This window comes from Manacus vitellinus, unplaced genomic scaffold (assembly GCF_001715985.3).
Source record: "Manacus vitellinus isolate BGI_N305 unplaced genomic scaffold, ASM171598v3 scaffold_38_pilon, whole genome shotgun sequence".
In the NCBI taxonomy this organism is placed as follows: Eukaryota; Metazoa; Chordata; class Aves; order Passeriformes; family Pipridae; genus Manacus; species Manacus vitellinus.
The window spans coordinates 2,692,933-2,716,543 of NW_021940526.1; the positions used below are offsets into that span (position 1 = coordinate 2,692,933).

The window sequence follows — 23,611 nt, forward strand, 5'->3', positions numbered from 1 at the left end:
AATTACCTGTCTTAGGTAATTACTGAATTATGTCTTCATACCTATATATTTAAAGTAAAAGGGTAATGTATCTTCCAGGAAGAAGTTTTATGCTGGGATAGAAAATAGCCTTATAAAGCCAGACCTTTACAAAGGACACGTGTGTGTCACAACAGCAGCTATTCCATGGAGTATGCTGAGCTAGATCCAAGACTTGGAATCACATGAGGATAAACCTTTTACCAGACTAAGCCCTTAACAAAAGATCGTATGTAAGCAACATATTCTATAGAGGAAAAACTTGATATGATTTTCTTTTATTGTAACCGAGACATATTTCCTGAGCACTGCATGATTCCTTCCCTGCAGAGGAGTAGCCTTTTAGATCTTTGTCTCCTAAAAATACATGCTGAAATAGGTTCTTCCAGCTGGTGGGCTTAATCCTTAAATTTTCTATTAAAGAGGGTTGTAAAGCCTTCTAAGTGACCACAAATAGCAGCACGTTCACGGAGGAATTCTTGCTTTCTTACAAGCTCTATTGTTGCAGCATCAGGGCTCCATAGCTACAAAATAAAGATATTTGTAGTTAATTGAGATGTGAATTCTGCAACAGGAACAGTAAGAAGGTACTGTGAGCCAAACTGAGCCATATTCTAGCACTCCTTTGCACTCGAGACATAGAAGAGAACTAGTGTGGCCTCCCAGCAGAAGATGTGACAACAATTTGTGTATGAATAAGCAGGGCATTCTCTTGTTGTCACTTCCAATCTATAACATGCCATGGGCTCACATTACAGATAATGTGGGAAAGATCTCAAGGTAATTATTTAAAATTACTGACTCAGGCCCACAGTCCTCAGAGTGAAAAATAGTAATTAGCCGTAGAGTCACAGGCAATGCAGCCTCAGTCCCCTGAGACCATGGCAGAAAACAGCACAAATCAGGGTTAGGGAAATGATAAACAAACTCCAAACACAACTCCTCAGCCAGAAATGGTTTTCTTTTCCTTTTGAAGGAGAAAAAAATATATTAAAAACAAACCTCTCTGCGATCATCTTTTTCTCAGTTATTTGTGAGTATTAACAAGTCCCTGACAGAGGTGTTATATTTCCAGTATTCGGACTCTAGGAAGTAAGTGTTTAGTGTACTGTGATCCATCCAGTTCAGTAACTGTCACTGACATAATTCATGTGATAACTAATCAAGAAGTTGGTGCTCGTCCTATGCACAGACTCCTATCCTTTAAAAGTAGGAGTGTGAAAATCCATACCACGAATGCAGTTGCGTTTGTATTTTACTGTGAGTCCTGTAAACTTTAACCCTGTTTTAAAATCTGATAAGAGCTTGATTTCCACAATAATTTGTTATGTGTATTTATATAATACATATCCATGAACGCTTTAGTTTACCTCTGTTTTGTGGCCGCCTCCCCAGCCTGTGGCACATCATCTCTAAGATGGTTGAATTGTGAAGTCATTTCATTGTGAAGTCATGGATTGTTCTGGATTTTGATCTCAGCAAGGCCTATCTTTACATTAATGTGAAACTGCCCTCATGTTTTGCTACTGTACTTACCTTTCTGGGTTTGAAGCTGATGTCATCTTTGTTCCTCTCTTTTGTTACCAAAGGCTTCCGAGCACTGGCCTTTCGGGAGCGCAGTGTCAGTTCAGGAACAGGTTTTTCTACAGCTGGTGGAGGTACCTCTGGAGACTGGAAGAGAAATTATCAGCTATACCAACACATCGTGCTCAGAAGCCAGACACACATCCTGCATCTTCTGAAGCTCTTCTGCAAACTCCTTGCCCTGAGTGTACTTTTCTTAATCCATTCAGAATCTGTTTCTCTTAAAGCTGATATTATTTTTTAAAATCAAAAATTGCGAGGGCAAACCTTTTGAAAGGTAAAGGATTCTTCTCCTCTTTGGGCACTAAACCATTAACTGCTCTTTATGACACACAAGACAGTCACCTCCTACTGCTGGTGACTCCATCCTCTGCCAGGTGATAAATAAACAAGCCCCTAAGGTCTTCCTCCTGCCTGTGAAAGTCCTGTGCTGTGCCTGGCACCCCCTGAAAGGGGTAAACCAACATTTAGCTACTGGGACATATTCACTGCACTGTCCAGGGCAGGACTGCTGAAGGACATGTCCAACCATGCAGATACAATTGCATTTTCTGCCCAAATAACGTCCTGGGTCTGACCAACAAGAAACAGGAAGGTCCCATCCACAATAAGACAACCAGGATGTGGTCATGGAGGCTTAGCTTGGGAACCAGGGCAATGCTGAGGTACTTGAGGATCCCTGGGGAGTGCAAGAAAAGCACCCAGAAATACAACAGGCAAATGTCAGTGTGGGATTTGAGAAACAGGACTCAGGTCAGCAGTTGAAATGGGAAGTCAAAAAGCTTGGTATCACCTCAATGAATTCCATTAGCAGAATGAAAAGACCTTTTCATCAATTTGAAGGGCCTTGTTCTTATCTTGAGAAGAAACAGGTGCTCCTTTAAGACATTATGGTTACCAGTTGCTCAGCATTTACCACAACAGAGCTGGATGATCATAAACTTCAGGAGGAGGGAAAAAGAACAGGAACTATCTTTCTGTGTCCTGTCAGTGATATGGGGAATAATTCTTATGTGGGTCTGGGGAAGTCATAAATTTTGTATAATTAGCAAGACAAAATTTTAATTGATGAACAAGTACTAGTACTGACAAGAATAAGTACTGGCATCTGAAAATACTTTAACAAAGCAGCCTGATCTATAGCTTTAGAGAGAAATGGATGGCAAAGAAAGACAGAAGCACTCTACTAACTATTAGCAAATCAGTCCTTTGTTACTATCTCTCATACCTCTTTTTTCTCTGATGACTTTGGCTTCCCACCTTTTGCCGTCTTTGCTTCTTCTTCTGGTTCTGCCAAATTATCCATAAGATTTTCGAGCAGGTCAATTATTTTAGCATTGTCAAATACTTTGGCAATATCAAGAGCATTCTTCCCTGTATTTAAAAACATAAATACCCGTATAAACCATGAAAATCAACGTTAGCACTTGTTATTGCAATTTTATAATGACAGTACAGTCAACCGAATTTAATTTGGCTACTATTTTATTAATTATTTTATTAATTCCATGTGCCAGCAGCGTGCCTGACATTGGTGTGAGGGCCAGCAGTCATCAGCATTACTTGCAGAAGTAAGACCTTGCAGAAACAAGCCTTGAAACCCAATATTGCAGGAATTCTTGGAGTGGTTGCTTTGTTCTTAATGTCCTGACATTTGCAGCTTAATATACTGGTCCTGCAAGCTGTCATTTTGATCTCTGAGATCATTTAGCACTAGGAAATGGCTGGCACAGTACAAGGATAGGAATGCAGACCAAGTTATTGTAGCTATCTCCTTCTTCCTGGAGCTGGCAAGGGAAAGCCCCATGGTTTAAATGGGACTGAACACCTTCAGTACTTAATAAAGGGAAAAAAGCCTCTCCTGGATCTATGAGATTCTGTGGCTGTAAATTACTGTGAGAGCGAACTGCTGTGTGACTCAGAACTCCACATGGAACCAGAAATAAGGAATATACATCCCTTCTACTGGCAGGGTTTCACCTAGTAGGCATTTTGGCAAGGGAAGTCTCATTGTGGGGCAATGTTTCTTCCTAAGCTGGAGCAAGAGCTGCAAATGGGATGCATGGTAACTGTTTAAATTACTGTGGAAACAGGGGCAATGACACTGAATGAGGGATCTGCTGTGAGGAGGCAACATTTCAGTATCAGTTCAGATTTGTTTTCTCAGGGAGTAATATTTATGTAGAGCAGCAGGGAATTTTTTTAACCAGAGCTGTCTATGCCTAAAAATAAATCACTTAAATGGGTGGCAAAGTATACACCAGCCACAACTGAAATCTAATTTTCCCTCAAATAATAATAATAATTAGATAGAATGTTTTCATTAAAGCCACTTATAACTCTGTATGTATCTTCTGAGGAGCAACAGCCTCCTTAATTGTGTAATTAATTATGTTACTTTATTTTCTAGATGCATAAAACCCAGGAAAGCTGACTATTTACAACAGTGATTCCACACTGTAGAAAACTAATTGAACCCGTTACCTTCATCCTGATCCTGATAGCAGCCCTAAATTCAGGATGCTTATACAAAGTGTTCCAAGGACTCAGTGTTTTTAATACAGAAACAGCCTTTTTTGGAGACACTGATATTTACCATTGCTGTTTGTAATCTGGATGTTGGCACCTGCAGTGATTAAAAAGTAGACGATGTCCAGCCTGCAGGCCTCAATGGCTCTCATCAGCGGGGTGGTGTTGCCTATTCCAAGGGCATCCACTGCTGCTCCAGCCTTCACCAGCAGCTCAGCAATATCCAGGTGTCCATTAGAGCAAGCATGATGCAGAGGAGTCCACAGGAAATTGTCTGTCATGTTTACATCAGCCCTGCAAAAGAGTAAGAGCAGCTGTGGCAGGTGAAGCTGCCTAATGGCTAAAATAACATCCCCAGCTCCAAGGACAATCCATGGGAACTGCCCACTGCCATGGCAAATTCCATGTCAATGGCTGTGTTCATATTGCTACTCTGAAACCATTTGGGTCTCTGATATAGAGCTTCTCATGGAATATTAATTGTAGGAGTGTGTCTGGGTGTGACCGTGTCCCACTCCAAGCCAACACAGTGTCCTCGATGTGGAGGTTTTCACGGGGGCAGGAAAAACAACAGGCATTCAGACACCTCAGTCCTGCAACATGCTGCTAGTGTTTGTGCTCCAGCTGCACTGGGGATGGCAGAGAGCAGATTAAGGAATTCAAAAAAGTGTGTTTCTGGGCCAAGAACAGGTGCTACAAAACGTGGCAACGCTGCCTAATGTGTGGATGTGCCGAGTTCATCTGCGCAAGATGTTCAGCTCTCCCTTTCCTTTCCGCGTTGCTGCCCTCTGCCTGCTTCATTTCTGTTCACTGGCTTCTCCCTCTGACAAGTGAATTACAGAAGCTCTGCCTCAGGAATCTGAGCATTGGAAACTTTCTCAGCTACTGGGTCACTGTACTAGATCTGTTTCTGCTCCCAAATTAAAATTGGGATGTTCTGGAGGATGCAAGGGCTAGTTCAGGGGAGATATTTGCAATATGCTGGGATGAACTGATGAAGGGATGAAGAGGAAAAGCATTAACAGCCCTAGAGGTCCTGAACGGAGTTAAGGTCACTGTCCCATTTACTCTGTGGTCAAAAAGCTGCTGTCTTCCCAAAAGACAGGGAGGGAGAGGGAAGAAAAATTATAGGAGAAGCTGCTTCCAGAGATGGCTTTTTGCTCTTCAGGTCAGGTGATTAATATTGAAGTCTAGAGAAAAGCACAGATACATCTGTTCTTCTTTCCTTGTTTAAATTTTTAATCTCTTTCAGAATTCTACCTCTGGTGAGATCTTATCACAGAAAATTCCCCCAACCCCTGACTTTTACCTTTGTTATCTTTCAGCTGCTGAGCTGTTATGGTTTATTTGTATGCAGTTTCCCTTTCCTTCATATTTCTCATTAAGATAAGCTGTTCCAGTTATTCCACTTTCTCTCTCAACCCAACCTCCGTGCCTGTACTCGGACTCTGTCTGCCCCTAAATCCTTCTTTCTAACTTCATTCTTTCAGAAACAAACTGATCAATGGGAACAGGCAGCACTGACTTAAAAATTCTTCAGTGTTTACTCTGATCAAGCACTGAGTTTACCTTTAGCCCAAATTTCATTTACTTCTGAGTCTTTCTGGAGCAAGATAGAAAGTAGATACCACCAATTTGTGTTTAAACCTTGGAATTTTCTATAGTTCTGGAAAAATATGTTTTGTTTTCTACTCTGTATGTGTTTGTGATACTGTACTGAAAAGGTTGTACTGTAAAAAGGATTTGAATGCCCATGCCAAACCGAAAGTCCATGCTGCTGAGAGATGCAAAGCAAAACACTACTGGTAATTTTCCTCTCCATTTTCATTTCTGTCAATTTATAAATCTCAGAAGTGGTACTATTTTTTTAAGCTAAGCTATTACGTTTCTAGGTCTCACTGTTAAATATGATGTGACTCCAGTGCTGTCTAGTGAGGCTTGCTAAAAGTAGTGGAGATTAATTTGGTAGATTAATTTGGTAGCTGTTACATCTTTATCTTTGGAAAACCTGAATATACACATTACACAACTTCCCATATGCTCCAGGAATGTCAGTGTAATTACCAGGGTGTGTAAAGATCCACATGCTGTTAATCTTTGCAGGAACCAGAGCAACAACCACAGTCACTTACCCTGAGATATTAATGTTAAAAATAACCCTATCTATGGGTAAAGAACAAAGTTAACATAAATATCTTTGAAAAATGTTCATTTAAGCATTTATGTGAACGACTGTAGGACTACAGCAGTGTGACATTAAGAAGAGATTATGCTATTACACAAGCATGACTGAATCTTTCTGAAATTGCTTTCATTTTTAAGCCATCATTGAGATTTTTCCCAAGTGTGTCTGTAGGCTACAAAATTGCTGAAGCACTTCTAAAGTGAGGAACAGACTAAATAGCAGCAGGGGCTTCTGGTGTAAATCCTGCTGCCTCAGCTGCAGAGGAAAGTGATTATAAGGCCTAAAACATCTGCATGCAAAGGCCCTGGCACGTGGAACAGGGAAGTCCAGGGTCACCTTGATGATTTCAGGCAAGCCACTTCAGCCAGATTTCCCCAGAATCATTCACCCACTTTTGAGTGTTCAGCTTTGAGGATGTACTGCTTGAGACACGGGCATGAACTAACAGCAGTTCCAACAGAACTCTGCAGCTGACCAAAGGTCAACAGCCCAGACACTGAAAGTTTCAGGCCTGAGGAACTTACCTCTTGGGGGCTTCCACTTCCCTGTTAGTAAAAGGTGAAAACTAATACACTAAACTTCTGTGAAGTGGGATCTTAGGGAACTGACTTTAATATTAAACGTTATATAAGCAAAAAACCAAACCTGTTGCATACTGGAAATGTATGCTTTTGAAAACCTTTCCAATATTGCAATTAAATTGAAATCGTCTTACCCCTTTTCCAGAAGAAGCTCCACAAGGACCACGTTCCCACTTGCACACGCAACCATCAAAGGTGTTTTGTAATATCTATCTTTTATGTCAACTGGCACACCCTCCTCAAATGCTTTCTGCAGGGACACGATGTCTCCTGCTCTGACAAGGTAGTTAATATCCAGGTACGTTTTCCTTGGCTCCTCCAGGTACCAGACACGGTCGTCGTGCACGGGGTGGGCAGAGGGGTGGTCCCGTTTAAATCTCTCCTCATCAGGAATGTTTGGAAAAGCCTCAACCAGGTACACAGGCAAGCCCTCTTCCCCGCGCGGATATTCCCTCTTCGGAATGACACAGACCGGCACAGGGAGCCCTTTTTTGCCTTTTGCTTTCGCCCCCTTTTTCTGCTTCTTCGCTTTGGGCCCAAAGGACGACATGAGAAAGTTTTTGTCCAGGTATTTGGAGCCTTTAAAAAACTCGTCGAGGTTGATCCTGTCGGGCTGCACTTCATGCATTTTAGCAATATTTTCCATTTCTTCAGCACCCAGGAAGCCCCACCGCTTCTGAATTACGGACACAAAGTCAGCTCTGGTCACCATCCCATCTTCTTGGAGGAGAGCCTCAAACTCCTTGCGGAGGGAATCCTCGTGCTCCAAGGACCAGTCGTACAGCCTCAGGTGCCAGGCAGAGACCTCTTCCTCGGGGGATAAGGTTTTTTTAAAGCCTTTTTCAATTTTACGCAAAATGGTTACTGCTGCTTTAAAACCGCCGTTCTTGGCAGCCTCTCTTGGGGTCAGATGTAACAGGTTTCTCCATGTAGGATCACAGCCTAAAATATGGACACAATTTAGCTGATAGTGGAGTGGAATTCCTAATTATGTCACGTAAGAAACTTGTGATGTACAGGCAACTCAGTGCCACAGGTCTGCAATTTTATACTGTTTTAACTTTAAGGAGCCATAGTAGGTGGAACCACATCATTGATCCCAGACTGGAAGGTCAGCCACATGTCCATATTTTTTTCCCAGTGGGAGAAGCACTGAGCAACCCATGCTCTGTTTATCCATGCACTCATGAATATGTATAGAAAGGCAGAAGTTCAGTGGAAACTTTACATTTTTACTTAGTGGTAAGCAAGGTTAAGAAGAAACAAACAAAGGTGAAAATATCATTCAGTGTTCTATACCCTAACATTACAATTTGGCAATGGATCAGTTTGAATCACAGAAACAGAACACAGGATTTTTCATGGTCCTCTTCAATCAAAGCTGGAAGTACTATGATCATCTGATTAAGTCAGGAAGGGATCACAGCTGCTTTGGAGTTTGTTTCAATACCCACGGGCATGGAGTTTTCTTCCTGACTACACAGAGATTTTTGCAAAAGTTTAAAAGCAAAAATTTATTTTCTATTGGAAATTTCAATGCAATACATCTAAAAACAACTAAAACCAGAACTACTTAATACTGTCCAATACAACCCCCTGATGTTGCTGCTGCTTTCTTTGAGAAATATTTTCTCACCCACATGAGATAGCAGCCTCTGTCAGGCACTTCTTAATGAGAACCACATTTGCCACGTGGTACCTGAGCGACAAGTCCTTCAGAGATGCCCAAATGAAACCTTTCCTTTAGCACAGAAATAGAATATAGATGATAGTTGCAAAGTAACTTATTTTTAATGTACCTCTTTGTCCTATATACTTGCAGCAATCTGCAAATCCTCCCTCTGCAGCATAATGAAGTGGCGTGTTCCCATTCATAGCAATAAGTTTCAAGTCTCCATTATAAGCTGAAATAGACTTCAGAATCTAGAAAAACAAAGTACCACCAAAAATCTTGTCTGTTTGTTAAGGTGGGAAAACGTGAGATTAATTTACAAATAAATGCAATATCATATATTCCCATTTTACACAGCAAAGTTCTAGCCCATGTCCAGCTGATCGATGCACATGTAACATTAATGTTTTCTATAGTATTATGCCTATTTAACTGAGGAAACAAAAACCCCAGGCAGTTGTAGACTCCAAGGACAATCTCCGTTCCTGCCAGCTCGCTGTAGGCCACTGTCTGGCCTATCTACCACTGCTGGATTCCTTTGGTACTTAAAAAGAAGCTGCTTTTGATTGCTGATTATTATGCTTTGATCAGCTGAGATACTGGACTCAACCCCCCCAACCCCCAGACTTTGCTTTAACACCACAAATGACGATACCTCAAAAAAGCCTCCTTTGGCTGCAAAATGTGCAGCACTGTGTCTCTCAAAGTCAAACAGGTTCACATCAGCTCCTCTGGCGAGCAGAGCACGCACCACCTCGACAGCACCTTCCCTTGCAGCCTCCATCACAGCCGTGCGACCCGTGGCCTGCCAGGCAGCAAGAAAACACTTCAGCATTTCTTCCTCATGCCAATCCAGGCTGGAACAATGTGATCTGATTGTTGCAAGGTGGCATAAAACTGAAAGTCTCCTCTTAGCTAGCACTGGGAAAAGGAGACAAGTCTCATAGTTTCAAAGGCACTGCAGGTAAGCTTTAAGAATCAAGTCATGGTGCTGCTAAGATATGAGTAGTCAAATCCCAGCAACTCAAGTACATTGGTAGCGTGAGTGCCTTGAATAGTGCCCGTGAAAATCAATTCCTTGGTTAAGGAATCCTTTATTCTGTGTGCATGTTCTCATGCATATTTACAAAATTTGACACAAAATACCACTTCAGCTTATGAAATATGGAGCTATGGCTGGAGGAGTGCTGTGGGGAGGGCAGAACAATCGGAATTTCGCTACTGTTCTGTGAGGAAAAGTTCATGCTCAAATACATTAATGATTTGTCTTTTTCTAGATAATGATGTATGTTTGTGTTTAGCAGAATCTATTTTCTTTATGATGGCTGACTTTGGCAGATCTGGTGACCTTCCCAAAAACACAGCATATCTTGGATGAGGGATAACCTGCTATTATCATGTTGGCCCACAGCAACACTTGCCACTCTAGAGAGGGGCAAAGAGAGCAGTGATCCATGGATTTTGTTCCATTGAACCAAACATTCTTCCCTGATATCTGTCTTTGTCAGCCAAGCAAACCATTCCTGTTATACGACCAGGATACTGCAAAAACAGAACCAAAGGAAAAGCCTTGAATAACATTAAAGGAAAGCTCCAGTTTCTAGACTTACCAACAGCACAGAGCTTCAGTCCATCAGATCTTTGTTAAATTAAGGAACCAAACAAGTAAGTCATTAAGACATACAAAAGAGAGATAAGTTTCTAATGTCTCATCCCTGCCTTGATTCCCCATCAGGTTGTTCCTGCTGGACTCACCTTTTAGTGAATATTATTTGAACTCTGAAAACCTGAGGGCACAATGAGGCAAAGTGCAGATCAGCACTGCTCCAGCGAAGTACAGTGAACTGTAGCTTCTAAGAGCTGGCCCAGTTCCAGTTTGGTTTTGTGAAATATTTGTAGAAAATCCAAATCAGGATATGTGGATCCAGCAGAAGACTTAAATCCCTCTGCTCCAAAAGAAGGGTGGTACAGAAGATGGGAATAGGCATGGCCACAGAGCTGAGCCCTTCTCACTGCTTAATTATTTCAATGTGAGGATTTAAGGTCATACACTCCAGTCAGGTGGTTATTATTCCATACTCCTGTGTATGTTCTTAGTTACAGAAATACTCATACCGGGTCTCTTGCATGGGGACTTGCTCCTCTCTCCAAGAAAGCCAGACACATTTCTTTAATCTCATGGGCTTGCTCACAGGCTTGTAGCAGCACAGACCTCCCCTCAGTGGTACAGTTGTTCACATCTGCACCGTATTTCAGGGCAATGTGCAGGCAGTGGGAGTGCCGCCTTGTAGGTAAAAGGCAGTAAAACAAAATACCTGGGGGAGTAAAACAGAATTTAGTATTTGACAGGTCATGGGAGGAAAGTGATTCTCAATCACAAGTTACCTCTCAGCTATGTACTGGGGAGACCTGTGATTTAAAGGTCTACACTGTTCAGGGGCAGCTTATTTCCATTTCCACCAAAGCTGTTGTGGCCAATGGCTTCTGTTGGGCTGTAAGGATTACCCTCAACCAGGGCTCCTCTGCAGGTGGGACACAACACACCCAGTAAGTCTGTAACACAGTTCAGAGATCATTTCATGGTATTTCTGGCCTGACAAAGCTCCCTCTCACTCCTCTCACTCACCTTTCCCTTCGTTATCCACAGCAGTCATGTCTGCGTCAGCTTTTGCCAATAACTCCAGAACCACCTCGTGGCCCAGCTCAGCTGCCCTCATGGCTGGAGTGCGTCCCATCGTGTCCTGCACATTGGGATGAGCTCCCTGTTCCAGCAGGAAGCGGCACATTTCAATGTCATTTTTCATGGAGGCCAAGTGAAAGGCACTATATCCTTCCTTAGGCTCTGTGTAATTAATGAGGTTTGGGAAGCCCTTCTGGATCAGCTTTTCTATTTGCTTCTTGTCTTTCTGGTGAACGCACTGAAGAAGTTTGTAGATCTGTAAATTTAGAAGTCTTCTATCTACTGGTAACATCCTGGAATAAGGAAAACCATCTTCTTTCAAGGAAGTAGTTTCTGCATGGGGAGAGAAGAGAACATGTAATCTCAGAGATGAGAGATTATAATTACATGCCAGTAAGACCAGGAATCAAACTATGTTCGCAGCATGAAAATATCCACTTTATCTTGACAGAACATTAAGCTTTGATTTAATTATCTTTTATTATATACAGCATATATAGAGACTATATAAACCCATGTAGCACCTTGCTAATTTTTCTAGTCTTCCAACTCTTCTGAAGAAGTTTCATTCAAGGAGAAAATTAAGTTAAGGAACTGTAGAGTAACTGCTTTCCATTCTAGGAACTGTTATAATCTACAATTACTTGGGAGCCTAAGGGGAGGTTGATCATCTGTCATTTTCAAAGGGAAAAAAAAAAATCACAGTGTCCTCTGTACTTGCTGAAACATAAAATTGGTACTAAAATTGATACTAACACCACCTCACCAGTACCTGAGCAACTTTTTTTTGGTAGCTGATGCATGACCTTCCTACCAGGCTATGTACATAAAAGAGTAGGTTGAATTTCTCTGCAGCAAAATCTTAGGGGAAAAAAAAAATGCAGACAGTGGGGCACTGGCCTGGGAAAAAGTTTTGCCAGGTGAAGCAACACCTGCTTCTTGAGAAAAATGCAGCGCTGGAAAACAGTTTTGCATTTGCCTCAATTCTGGGTTTGGTTTTGTGTTTTTTTTTTGTTGTTGTTGTTGTTGTTGTTTTGTTTGTTTGTTTGTTTGTTTTTGGTTTTGTTTTGGTTTTTTGTTTTTGGTTTTTTGTTTTGGTTTGGTTTTTTTAGGTTTTTTTAGCCTCTTTTAGCTACTCCCAGCACATGTGGCTGGAGGGTCAAGCAAGGGTCATGCATTTTAAGGACCATTTCTGAAGCTTGCCTAAGTGGATGGGAAGATTTCTATCAGCTTCAGCAAGCCTTGGGTCAGCCCATCCTCCCAAACTCTTACAGGACACACAACAAAAAAAGGTGGAGGAACAGTGTCTTATTAGGGAATAGTTGGGTTTTGTTTCGTTTTCTGTTTAGGTCTTGCACAACCCTCATTCTGGTCACGTACACAAAGTATATTCTTACATTGCACAATTAAATCATAAAGTAGCAATAACTTAAATCTGTCACCTGTGGCTTGTTCATTTTCATCCCTACCATGTTGTGCTTCTTGTGGAATTTTATCCAGGGAAAGGGAATAAATGCAGAGATTTTTATTCTACTGACAAGGGTTACAGCTATAGCAGCACTGTCATCCTAAAGCTTAGAGCTGAGAAATGAGGCTACTTCAGAGCAATGCCCTGACAGAAGAGAACACCAGAGTCCCCTACAGAGCCTGGCTTTTACAGCCTGAAACGTTAGGAAGCTATTTCTGAGCAAACCTTCAATACAGGAAGGTTTTTTTCTGGCTTCTGAGCACAGGGAAAGTCGTGGTGTAAACGCTGCAGGGGCTGTGAGGAGGAGCAGCAGGGAGGTACTGCAGGGAAGGCTCTTACAGTACTTACACCACTGGAGTTCAGAAAAGATATGTTTTTAAAGATACTTAGATGGAGCTGACAAACTTAAATGCTCTCTCTTGTTCTTGTTTCATTTCCCACCACCCTGCAGCACTAAGGAACTTCCAAGAACTAGACCCCTTCTTCCCACTATTATTCATTATTTGCATCTGGAAATCGCACAACATTTTTTCAGGAACTCACTTAGGACCAAAACTTGCCTTTTCTTCCCTTCTTTCTCCCCCTGAAGCTGCAAGCACTGAAGAAATTACATTCTTCATAGAAGTAGGTTAGTAATGCCACAGAACATGAGCAGAACTGCAGCTGGCAAAAACCTGCTAGTAGCATTCGATGAAGGCACAAGTGGATATAATATTCACTGCATATGGATTTGGATTTGTTTTATGGATTATCCTTGAGATTCAGGACAGTGCCAGCGCTACCTCTTGCACAAACGTTACACTCAGTCTCTGATGTAAAAGCATCCAGAATCAGCATGTCCCAGGATTCTGTGTCTTCCTAAGTGAAATCAGTGAAAGTGAAATAAGTGAAATAATACTTGCTCCCTACCACCTCTGCCCCATGCAGGACATGAGATTGACAGCACCCCTCACCTTCCTTGCACACTTTCCTTTTTGCTCACAGGGTAATGCACAGTCCATTACAATTCTAGTCCGAATTCAGCCTGATTAGTTTTTTTCTGGTGCTTTTGAGATGCTTATCACAGTATTATTTTAATACTTCACATAGGGATAAAATTACTTTCATAAACATAAGTGAAATTATTTTTATCACAACAGTGAAGTCTGTTGTTATCACAATTCAGCCACCAGTGAGACCCTACTCAGTTTAAAGTCTTTGCTTCAAAGCATTAAGAACCAACAATTTACATGAAAACAACTGTAACATTTTAACTGTGACAGTTAACATTTCTTTGCAGTATTTCTGAAAAGTGACTGGATCAAGTTTTATTAGAAGTCTCTACAGTAGCAGAGTCAAAGTAAGACAGGTGGGATAGAAAACTCTATCCAGAGTCAGGTGAAGTTACAAGTAAATTAATCAGGTGTCTAAAGTGTAAGTGTAAGTATAGATCTTGCAAATCTTCATTAAGTAAATACTACCATCAATACATACTCCATAGATTTTTTTATCACTTAACCTGTAACAGATGTTTTTATGGAAAATGAGGGATTATTAGTGTGGCTTTGAGACAGTCCTGCTCTGAGGAGGGCTTCATAAAGCCATAATCATAAATCCGAAGCCTTTGAGATCTGCTTAGCAACAATTTTATCTGTTGACAAACATCAGCAGGCTCGCTACCTTCATTCTGTCAGCTTGTATCATCATTTTGGATGAGAGCATGAACCCATTTCAAATCCAGATTAATCCTTTTCCTGCTATACCTAATACTTAAAAAATCATTTTATTCAGATTCCTGTTTTCCCACAAAGCTTTCCAAGCTGTGGTCAAGGTACACTGACCACAGTGTACAGAGAGGGAAGGTCTGGTGCCCAGTGCTCTCACTTTCTGACTCTCTGTCAAAGCCTGGTGCCCAGTTGCTGCTGGAAGCACTTGTGACTCCTTCTTAAGACTTTGCAGCATTTTTCAGTTTCGACATTCCAAGTTGAAAACATCCTTTTAATTATCACTATTCACAAACCAGTAAACAAAATTTTCGTGTGTTTTATCTTTAGTGAGGGAAAATAGCTGAGCACTTGCTAAATTTAATTCCTTTGCGTGCTGGCCACAGAGATAAGCATGAGCCCTCTATGTTAGTATAAAAGGAACCAATATGGTAACACTGCCACACTATATTTACAGCTTCATAATTGCACTGGATTTTTGGCTGTGACTAATGTCTAATGGGAGTGATGCGGCAAAGTTCTTCTAAAACTGAATTCCAGTATCATGAATAGCCGATAATGTTGGTGTTAACTCTCCAGAAATGCTTTGCCTGGGGCTGAGGAATAGCTGAGGGCTGAGTGGCTGGGGCTTCCCGTCAGGTTCTAATATCGTGTGGGGATCTCAGCCCAGATCCAGCCCTGTGGGAAACAGGGCCCAGTCCTGAGCTCTGTGAAGGCAGTCCCGAGGTTATGGCTGGGTTAGACCAAAAGATGTGCATCCTGTTGTCTCCAGTTTGCCTTGCAACTTCCAGTCCCTCAGTGTCCATCCAACCCGGGATGTAACACTGCCCAGCAGCCCTGGGGCCAGCCAGCACCTGGCAATCAGGTGGATGAGCAACACCTGCGGGACGGGGGCTGAGGGGAGGTGGCTCCTCAGCCAGGAGCAGAGCCGGGCTCCAGGCGAGCCCCTGGATTGCTGGGGAGTTGGGAATGAGGTGCTGCTGCACCCAGGAGCGAGGAACAGGGTGAGCGGCTGCTTCTGCCCAGGGCCCTGCAGAAGCCAGGTAAGGGATAAATCTGGCGTTGGTTGATTTTCCCCGGGCTGCGACTCAGGGAACGGGTGGCCTGTGGAGGAGAGTGGCTTTAACGGGAGGGAAACTGCTGGAAGGGGAGGATGCCGGAGAGCTGGAGTTGACCCACACGGTGTAACGTGCCAAGGACTCGCTCGTGTGGCCGTGCAGACACACAGACTGAGGTAACTGCGGGGCATGAGGTGGGGGCGATGTCCAGCGGAGGGGGATTTCCTTTAGAAACGTGAAGCACAGCGGGTCTGTGCTCCGCGGGTCCCCCTTCTGCGAGGCTGCGCTCAGCCCTCACAGCGCGCCGGCTCCGTCACCACCTTTCCGCAGCGCTGGGGAGGCGGCACCCCCCGCCCCGCCGCCCCCTCACCACCAAGCCCGGCAGCGCCGCGCCGCTCGGCAGCGCCGGGCACTCACTCACCTGAGGAGCCGCGGGAGCCGCGGGCCCCGCGAGCCGGGGGCGGCCGGACCCCCGCCCGCCTCAGCGACCGCCATGGCCGCCATGGCCGTCTCCTTGGCAACGGCGTCGCGCGCGGCGCCGGCCGTGAGCGGCGGGTCCCCTCAGCCGCGGCCGCTCCTCTCGGTCCCCTCGTCTCCGGCGGGTCCCCTCAGTTCCACCGGATCCCCTCTCGGCGCCGCCGCTCCCCTCAGTTCCGCCAGATCCCCTCAGTCAGCCGGTGGGAGTCCCCTCAGCGCCGTCGGGTCCCCTCAGCTCGGTACGGACCGGCCCCGAGCCGCCGGGGGTGAGGCGGCCACGCGGGGAAGGAGTTGGGTGTCGTGGCCTTTGTTGTCTTATTGCCGACTTACTTAACAAACCTCCTTCTCGTTCTACGGAAGGCAGCGCTGAATAGTTGTTTTACCCTCTAAATTTTATTAGAGTCGCCGCAAAAGCGGAGCGGCGAGGTCTGTGTATAACCCAACCGCACAGCTGTCCCCACAGGGTTTGTATAGCACAATAATATAAATGAGCTGTGTTAGACTTGAATGAAAACATAATCGTTCACAGTCTGGGCTGGAAGGAGAAACCTGTTTATTAACAGCAGAAGAATGTCAATGAATGGGGAAAAATGCTCAAAACTGTTCAAGTGGAGCCTGAGTCATTCTAGAAGGCAACAGCAGTAACACTGGGACTGCCCAGGCCCTCTGTATTTCTTTTCTCTCAACTTCCCTTAGTGCCTAATTTCCAGATGCCACAGCCCAGCCCTCAGTGCTCCTGTCAGGGTCAGTAATTGTGTATGGGATAACTGCAGTGAGACTCTTTGTCTTGTTCCTATCTGAGTTTGGCCATTGAGTCATTTGCAAATCACCTCTAGCATTAGGAAATTCAACAAAAATTGTTTTCTGATGTGAAATCTCTTCTGCCAGGGAAGTGGTGACGCGCAGCTGGAGCCATGTCCAACAGCATGGAGAGGCGGGTGATGAAAGCCCTGGGACTGTGTGGTGAGTCACAAGAGAAAAACATCATTTTAGCATAAAGTACTTCATTATTTAGCCTGCAAGGAGTGCCATTTGTACAGTAGCTATTTTGTTTTAGCACTTTGTTATGTGAATTGGCTGGATTGTTAGTCTTGCATTGTTCTGCCTTGGTGGATTGCTTTCCTCTTTGGAAAATAGAGCTCCCAGGCCCTTCTCTTTCTCCTTGGTCGCACTAAATGGATGATGCGGGCATGGCACAGCAGAAGATGTTCCCCTGCCGGTTCTGTGTAGAATTTGTGCTTTTACTGTTGCCAAAAATAAGGAAACACGTGTGTCTTGGCCTAAGTAAGGCCCAGGGTAAGTTGCCTTTTTTTAATTTTGTAGAACAGCACACATTAAATGCCCATTAGAAAAGCTAGCACATGTATTCTGAAATTTAGCCCAAGATGAAAATAACTGAAGATCCTGTCAGAAACACCTGCATGACTTGACTCTGGAAATTGTGGAAACACATGAAACAGACTGTAACAAGTATGGGTACTTAGTATGTCACTCCAAGTGTGAATGTACATGAACTGCATGTGTATATATTTAGATTTTTATGCTTGATTTATTTTGTCATGGTGATCTGCTTTCCATGAGCTTTTTGAGAGTCACAGTAAGAACTCCTGATGCAAGAAGCAAACCATCCTTTTTCAGCAGCTGAACATGATATTGGATGTTTCCAAGCAGTGTGGCTTCAAGAGCAGAGATGCTGCTCTGGTATTAGGGTACTGCAACATATCCAAAATAAATAGGATCTAAGTCCTATAAGAGAAACTCACAGTATTTCCTGCCTTCAGAGATAAAGTTTGCAAGAGAAAATTATTCCAAGGTCTGAAGCCTCAAGCTGTTGGGCTCTCTGTGGCTGACAGCTCAGTTTTGGAGGAGTGCCAGGCTAATGCAGGAATGCAAGTGGGATGGTGCTGGTAAAAATGTAACTGACTGCGCTAAGGAAAGAAAGGTGTAAACTGCCCGGAGCTTTAAACACAGCCCAGAGATTACAGCTCCCAGAGCCAAACCTGGGAGTCACAGCACAAAACTGGACACAGTGTTCCCGTGGTCTGGTACAGACCCAGGTTTCTGCACTGCCTGAGTCTTCACCTGAGGGCAGGGCTGCCCAGAGGTCTGATGGGGTAGGAATTACATGTGAAAACATTTCACTGATAAACAGGTGGTGCCAAGAATTTGAAATACAGAGGCTGTGAGGTTTTGTTTGGTGCCAGCAGAAGGTGCCATGCTGACAGCACTTACACAGTCCCTCCATGGAACAAGGGGAACAATACAGCTGTCGTTTCAGTTGCTGTCTCTGTATTGTGCTGGGGTGTTTTTTCTGTGGCTGTAAAAGCACGAGGATATTACAAATGTCCCACAGCCGACCTCTGGAGGGAAGCTGTGCGCCACAAGGACTCTTGTGCTGGTTGGCACTGAAGTCCTGCTAGTCCTGAAGTCCTGACTTCAGCTGGAAGGTGTGCTTGAGGGTTGCATGGTTTTCACTTGAGCCTTTTACTGTGCAAGTAATTATCACTGTTATCCAGCTCTCCGGATTCTGATGCTACCGCAAAAAATCTGCTGTGTGGTGCATTCCATCTCATTCAGATTTGCCAGCTGGGGAGAATGACACAAATTTACACATTTGGCTAATTCTGAAGGTCATCTGGACTGTTTCAGGTCGCTGCGAGTTACACTGAGGGAGCAGGAGATGAAATCAGGATGTCAGTGTTGCTAAGTGTCGATACACTTCCCTGCCTTGCCCTTCCATGGCACTGCAGTGGGAGTGAAGTGCAGCTGTATTGGGGAGGGGGTGTAACTGCACCCTCTCAAATCAGGGAAATAGTCTCCTTCTGGAAAGAACAAGGAACTTCTGGGGATGATCTTTGTTTCATGCAGCAGCACAGCCACCCCAGATCCTTGTGCTATATGTGTCTTTCCTGGGCTCCACTGTTTCTGGTTTTGGTGCCACTCTATGAAGTTGTTAATATCAACTCAGATCAACACGAAACCTACTAAACTGATTTTACTTAACTTGTTTGCTCTTCTTTATAGTCCTTCTGTAATTGTTTGCTGTCAAAAACAATGCTCATTCTTTCTACCAATTAATATGCACTCTTGGGAATAAACCTTTGCATAGAAGGGAAAGTCCATGACATAACTTTTAACTCCCTGATACTGTGTCCTTGGAGAAGAGACTTGGGGGGAAAGCTGTGCCTCCTTTGGGGTGGTTGTTTTCAAGGGAAAAATTAACTTTTTTTTCCATCACCATTTCCTATGAGGGTCTCTTTCCTATTCAGCTCAGGGATTCTAAAATCATTCCCACTACTTTTTTTTATCATGTTTACTCGTCTAATGCTGTGCCTTGGAACACATATAACTCAGTGGGAGGACTCCAGATGACTTTCAGTGGGTTGTTCTGTTAATAATTGAAGCTCTGACTCTCTCTTGATTAGTTCTTTATATGCAGATCATGTTAAAAAGCTGAAGGGAAGGAAGAAAGATAATAGTGTTACAGCTGTTTTTCACTTAGCTTCTACTCTGATGGGTTAGACAGCGATGAAAATACAAACTGCCTTTATTTGTCCTATTGGTTCTCACCCAGCCTGTCACTGTACCCTCTCTAAAATCCTGTGCAGTGCAAGTTCTTAGTTTTCAAGGTGAAAGAATAGATGTTCTGGAGCCTTGCTCATCTGATGTTACAGGAGGCTACTGAAATATTGATCACTCGCTTCACCCCGCACACAGCAAATAAAGGAGGAGTTTTCAGCTGGGAGTTATTTTGCATCTGCAGGGCAGATCTGGTGGTGCTGGCTCTGAGCAACTTAGTGCAGTAGCTTTTAGAAATGTAAGCAGAAGGGAGACAGTGCAATGGGAAGTGACATTGTTTTTGAGGCAGAGAGAAGCTCCTGTTCCCTGGGCCTGATGGAGAAACATCTGGGTTTCAAAGCTGCTTGTGGAGTTCAGTGCTACTTGTTGTGAAGAAGGGTAATCTGCACTAAGAACAGATAAGAGCATGAAAGCAATGCTTCCAGAGTAATGTAAGGCTGCTGAAATCCCTGAGGTCAAGCAGGGAGAATTCCTATACAAGAAATCCATTGGTTCAGTTGGAATAAGCCTTGCTCCTGTTCCCTTGCTTGGCCTTGCTCAGTTGTGGTTAAATGAGGAGAGGGATGATAATCATCTGATTATCTTGCTGTGGAACAGTTGGGAGCCCAGGCTTGTCCTCCTGCCAATGCCAGCTCCAGGGATGGGTCCAGCATTTGGAAAGAGAAGTAATGTGTTCCACAATCTCCAACAGGTGCAGTTGCTGTTCCACTGCTGAGTGTACCAGGAGAAAACCTGGAATAATCAGTCTGTTTGCTCATCCTAGCTGCCCAATTACCCACTGGGGAGAGCATTAATGTTTCTCAGTAATTAATTTAATATATTAAGAATGACTTCCAGGTATAGGATGCACTTTCTGGTTCAGACCAAAAAGTTAAGATTGTCAACTTACAGCAGAGTCTTTGGTTTGATTTGGGAGAGCTGGCATGGGGGAGGCTGAAGCTCCACGCTCCTGCCCTGTATCTACCAGTGTCACCACAGTTGATTCCAGCTGTTCTGGGATCTTTTGGTCCCTGAGTTCTTGGATTTTGTGCCATGCCACAATCAAGCCAAATTTAAAACTGTGTATGTGTAAACCAGGAATCTTTCCCACAACAATTAGTAGGAGACTGTTAATGAAGCCACCATGCTCAATTACTCTCATAGATAAAAGTTACTAAAGTTTCCCTGTTCTTCTTATTAGATACTTCATCAGACCCTATTCCTTATAATGCAGCAAAACCAGAGCTCCAGGCTAAATGTGTTTTTACTGAGCTCCAGGAATACTGATATCTGTCACCTTAGGTTAACACATTGATTAATCCAGACATCAGATAAAAGACAGTTTATTTAGGATTAAATACTCATTTATAAATAAATAGAATATGCAACTTATTTTCCAAAGTGTTTGATATATTGGCTTTGCTACAGATTTGTTCAGAACAACCTGAAAAAGGACTGAACTGTAGTTAGCCAAGACACTGTTCCAATATTACAACTTTATCATTCATAGTATCACAGAATGGCTTGGGTTGGAAGGGACCTTATAGATCATCCATTTCCAACCCCCTTGCCACAGGCAGGGACACATTTTACTAGACCAGGTTGCTCAGAGCTTTGACACTTTGGCTACAGCCACTTAACTCCATTCAAAGTATTTCAGGGTCCATTGCTCATTCTTAACTTTTCCATAATCTCTCCCTATCACCTCTAAATAAATGGCTGCTCAAGTTTCTACAACTAAGGTCTTTTCATCTCTGCTGGGATGACTTCAGGTGTACAGTTGCCCTGTAGGATGTGCTCCATTTTGTCTGCATCGTGTCTGTAACACAACACCCTGCTATTGCAGTAGAAAAAGCTGCATTAAAGTTTCTAGGCAATACCTAAAGCAGTGTAAGTGGCCTTTTTTTTTCCACGCAGGAGAGATAAAGTTACCTAGACAACTGATTTAATTTTGCACAGGGGGGGTCCTGTATATTTTTTTCCCTGTGAATCAGTGACAGTTTTGACTAGGGAGACCCTCCAAAGCTTGTATTGGTTAACTGGTGTCATTATAATGCCTGGGGGCATTAAATTCAGCCCTGAACTTCACATTTTGAAAACTGCCTCACCCAAGTAGGCTATGCAAGTTTTACTTTACTCAGAGCATAAGACAAAACAGAATCCATCACAACAGTGGGGAATAAAGCACACACAAACACCAGTGCCTTTTCCTTCAGCTTTGCCACCATGTAACGTGCCTTGGGTGCAGGAGATGTTAAAGCGTCTACCATGGCATCCACAACCTCGTGGCCATTTGTGCTTCCTTCACTGAGAATGCTGTTGAAAAAGTCTGCCCGCTCCTGAACGTACTCCTTGTTGTAAACAGCCTTTTCCTCTTCGCTGAGTTCGCTCCAGATCTCCTCGGCGCTGACCGGTGGCTGGATTCTCGTGGAGCGCGCGTAATTTCCTGGCTGAATAATACAGACCTGGGAGCAAGGTGTAAAACTTAGCAAGGTGCAATCAGTCACTGTGAATTCAATTAAATCCCACAGTCAAGGAAACAGATCAAAAGCTTTCTGCAGGCAGATTTCTTACGGGAAATGCTGCTTTGTTGGAATTTTAACCTTTGAAACTTGACTGAGATCAAAATGTATTCCCGTGAAACGTTTAAGATTGCAGAGGTGCTTTATTCTGACTTCCTCATTTCACTCTGATGTTAATGTTCCTGTTTTGACTACTCAGCACACCCTCACAGAATGCAATAGTGCATCTTTGATTTTTATAGAAGGCTTAATGGTATAAATGTTTTGACAATACTGAGACAAAGCATTTCAGTATGACTTTGATGTCTCCAAAGTGGAATACTTTGGATTTTTCCCTCAGTGGAGAATCTTGAAATTGATAATTTTTTTGACCCAATTTGGGACAAAAGGAGATGTCAAAGAAAATTAGAAGGTCCTGGGGAAAGAAGTGCTGTTTTCCCCAAGTAGGTGTAATTAAAAGTAAACTAGGTCTTGTCAGCCAAGTACAGGGGGAACCAAAGCTCCTGGTCTGCCTCTCACTGAAGTTGTCAGCAAATTTCTGTGGGTTTGTGCACATGTAGATTTAAATTGAGAGCACACAGGTCCTTTGCTGCTCTGCCTGTTTTCTTTGTGTGTGTTGTTTCTGAGGCTTCTGGGGAATTTCAGAGCAGGCTGAGCACTCACAGTACCCATGCTTTCCCTCAGTTAGCAGCAGGCTTGTTCAAACTATTTGTAGATATGCAACATTAAAAGCTCCATGGCATTTGACTGACCTGATTTCTACAGAGTGTAACACAAGGTGAGGAAAACCAGTGCTGAGCTGTGTAGGAGACTCGGGGATGTGACAGGCGCTCTCTGGGAAGTCTGTGGTCACATAAAACCTTATGTCTCCAATCTGCCACCCAGCCCATCTACCACGGCTCCCACCTGTGTGTCAGTGCTGGCAAGGGGCTGCTCTCAGCCTGCAGGGCACATCTGAAGGACTGGGGGCAGATCCTATTCATGGGGAGCAGGACAGACTCCAGCAGAGAGCTGTACACAGCTGGGGCAGCTTATGCTGCCTCGGGTAGGTTTGTCCCAGGACATCTTTAGGAGTCTTCCCTTTTGGTGCTATTTAGAGAAGTGTCTGTTATCAGACAAATTAATGCCAATAGCAAATCTCCCACATTTATTGTAAACAAAGGGGGTGTAAAAACTTCCCTTTTTTGAGTTGGCTAGAAGAGAAGGAGAGATGGTATTTTTTTCCGTTCCTTGATTTTCTGTAGCCTTTCTAATGGAAGACAAGTACTTTGATTGCTGTAGGCAGCCAGCTTGTGTGGCCAGAGTTCAGCCATAGCTCCATCTGTTCCTTGTCACCTCTGTGCAGCTTTCTCCTGAAAGGACAGAGGGGACAACAGAGCAGGGGAAAGGGAGCACAGGGAAGCAGGACTGTGTATTTTGAAGACTCTCCACAGGGTAGGTTCTCAGGCAAATGCCAGCCAGCATCTTGCATACAGCAGGAAACAGAAAAATAACTCTCATGGATGTTGTGGAAATGTTTGTCAGCCTGGCTCACTCTGTGTGCTGGGACTGTTCCAAGGAGGGGAACAGTAAAAAT

The 23,611-nt window shown here is 43.6% G+C and overlaps 2 protein-coding genes across 3 annotated transcripts in view; one reads left to right on the plus strand and one right to left on the minus strand.

Annotated features, from left to right (window-relative positions):
- Positions 1–297: 297 nt before the first annotated feature.
- On the minus strand, positions 298–11,582 carry ANKEF1 (ankyrin repeat and EF-hand domain containing 1). Its single transcript, XM_008924850.2, has 9 exons — positions 11,196–11,582; positions 10,685–10,884; positions 9,225–9,374; positions 8,697–8,820; positions 7,032–7,839; positions 4,199–4,425; positions 2,831–2,976; positions 1,555–1,689; positions 298–542 (listed from the first exon to the last, which is right to left on the minus strand). The coding sequence occupies exons 1-9, from the start codon at positions 11,539–11,541 to the stop codon at positions 417–419; spliced, it is 2,262 nt and encodes a 753-aa protein (XP_008923098.2). The 5' UTR covers positions 11,542–11,582; the 3' UTR covers positions 298–416.
- Positions 11,583–16,842: 5,260 nt separating this feature from the next.
- Positions 16,843–23,611, plus strand: part of PAK5 (p21 (RAC1) activated kinase 5) — a 159,401-nt gene continuing 152,632 nt past the window's right edge. For both annotated transcript variants that reach the window (XM_018077585.2, XM_008924822.3), the window contains exon 1: positions 16,843–16,918. In XM_018077585.2, the coding sequence (XP_017933074.1) occupies positions 16,870–16,918 (49 nt within the window). In that variant the 5' untranslated portion in view covers positions 16,843–16,869. The remainder of the gene's footprint in view (positions 16,919–23,611) is intronic.

Excerpts from the sequence above, each read along its gene's own strand:
- ANKEF1 (XM_008924850.2), bottom strand. The coding sequence starts at position 11,541 with ATGTTACCAGTAGATAGAAGACTTCTAAATTTACAGATCTACAAACTT. Across the intron at positions 1,690-2,830 it reads AGTCATCAGAGAAAAAAGAG|TCTCCAGAGGTACCTCCACC; the intron begins GTATGAGAGATA and ends TTTCTCTTCCAG. Across the intron at positions 543-1,554 it reads TCAGCTTCAAACCCAGAAAG|CTATGGAGCCCTGATGCTGC; the intron begins GTAAGTACAGTA and ends TTTATTTTGTAG.